Source organism: Branchiostoma floridae, chromosome 13, assembly GCF_000003815.2.
Source record: "Branchiostoma floridae strain S238N-H82 chromosome 13, Bfl_VNyyK, whole genome shotgun sequence".
NCBI classification, from domain to species: Eukaryota; Metazoa; Chordata; class Leptocardii; order Amphioxiformes; family Branchiostomatidae; genus Branchiostoma; species Branchiostoma floridae.
The window spans coordinates 14,407,833-14,408,361 of NC_049991.1; the positions used below are offsets into that span (position 1 = coordinate 14,407,833).

At 62.0% G+C, this 529-nt stretch overlaps 1 protein-coding gene across 1 annotated transcript in view; it reads right to left on the minus strand.

Annotated features, from left to right (window-relative positions):
• Positions 1 to 6: 6 nt before the first annotated feature.
• The window catches only part of LOC118428448 (chromobox protein homolog 7-like), a gene marked incomplete in the record, with an annotated part of 1,495 nt that continues 972 nt past the window's right edge, over positions 7 to 529 (minus strand). Inside the window, 1 exon segment of the mRNA XM_035838516.1 lies at positions 7 to 529. Coding sequence (XP_035694409.1) covers positions 370 to 529 — 160 coding nt within the window.

Sequence of the window (529 nt, forward strand, 5' to 3'; positions counted from 1 at the left end):
CGGAGGAGGCCGATTCCTTGCGGCCGAACGGCGGGGATTGTCCAGCTTTGTTCTGGGAAACCGCAGAGCTACTTACAGGCTTTTGTGAATGGTTGGCGATGTTTTTCAGCATGGTGGTCTGGTTATGAGGGGGCGGAGTCGTGGGTGACGCGACTGCTTTTCCCCTTTCCCCGGCCATCTGTTCCCCCGGCGAGCACGAGGGGTTCCCTCGGACAAAACCCCAAACCTCACTCCGCTTCCCCGAACCGCTGCCTACACCTGAAGGTGAAATAGTCTGGCTGGCGTGCCCCGCACCGCGAACCCACATCCTGTGAGAGGGGCCCGCACCGCCAAGGGTTGCGCCGTGGGCTTCCCCGGGCCCCCTGCCCGCTACCAGGCCGGGAACCTTCCCCAGATATACCTGCACTCCCCGCTTGGCCGGGCAGCTTTCTCTTCAGCACTTCTCCACTGCCCTCTGTGGACCCCTCTCCCGCTCTCAGGGGAGTGGTACGGCACGTAGTCGTCGTCGTCTTCAAAAAATGACACGTTT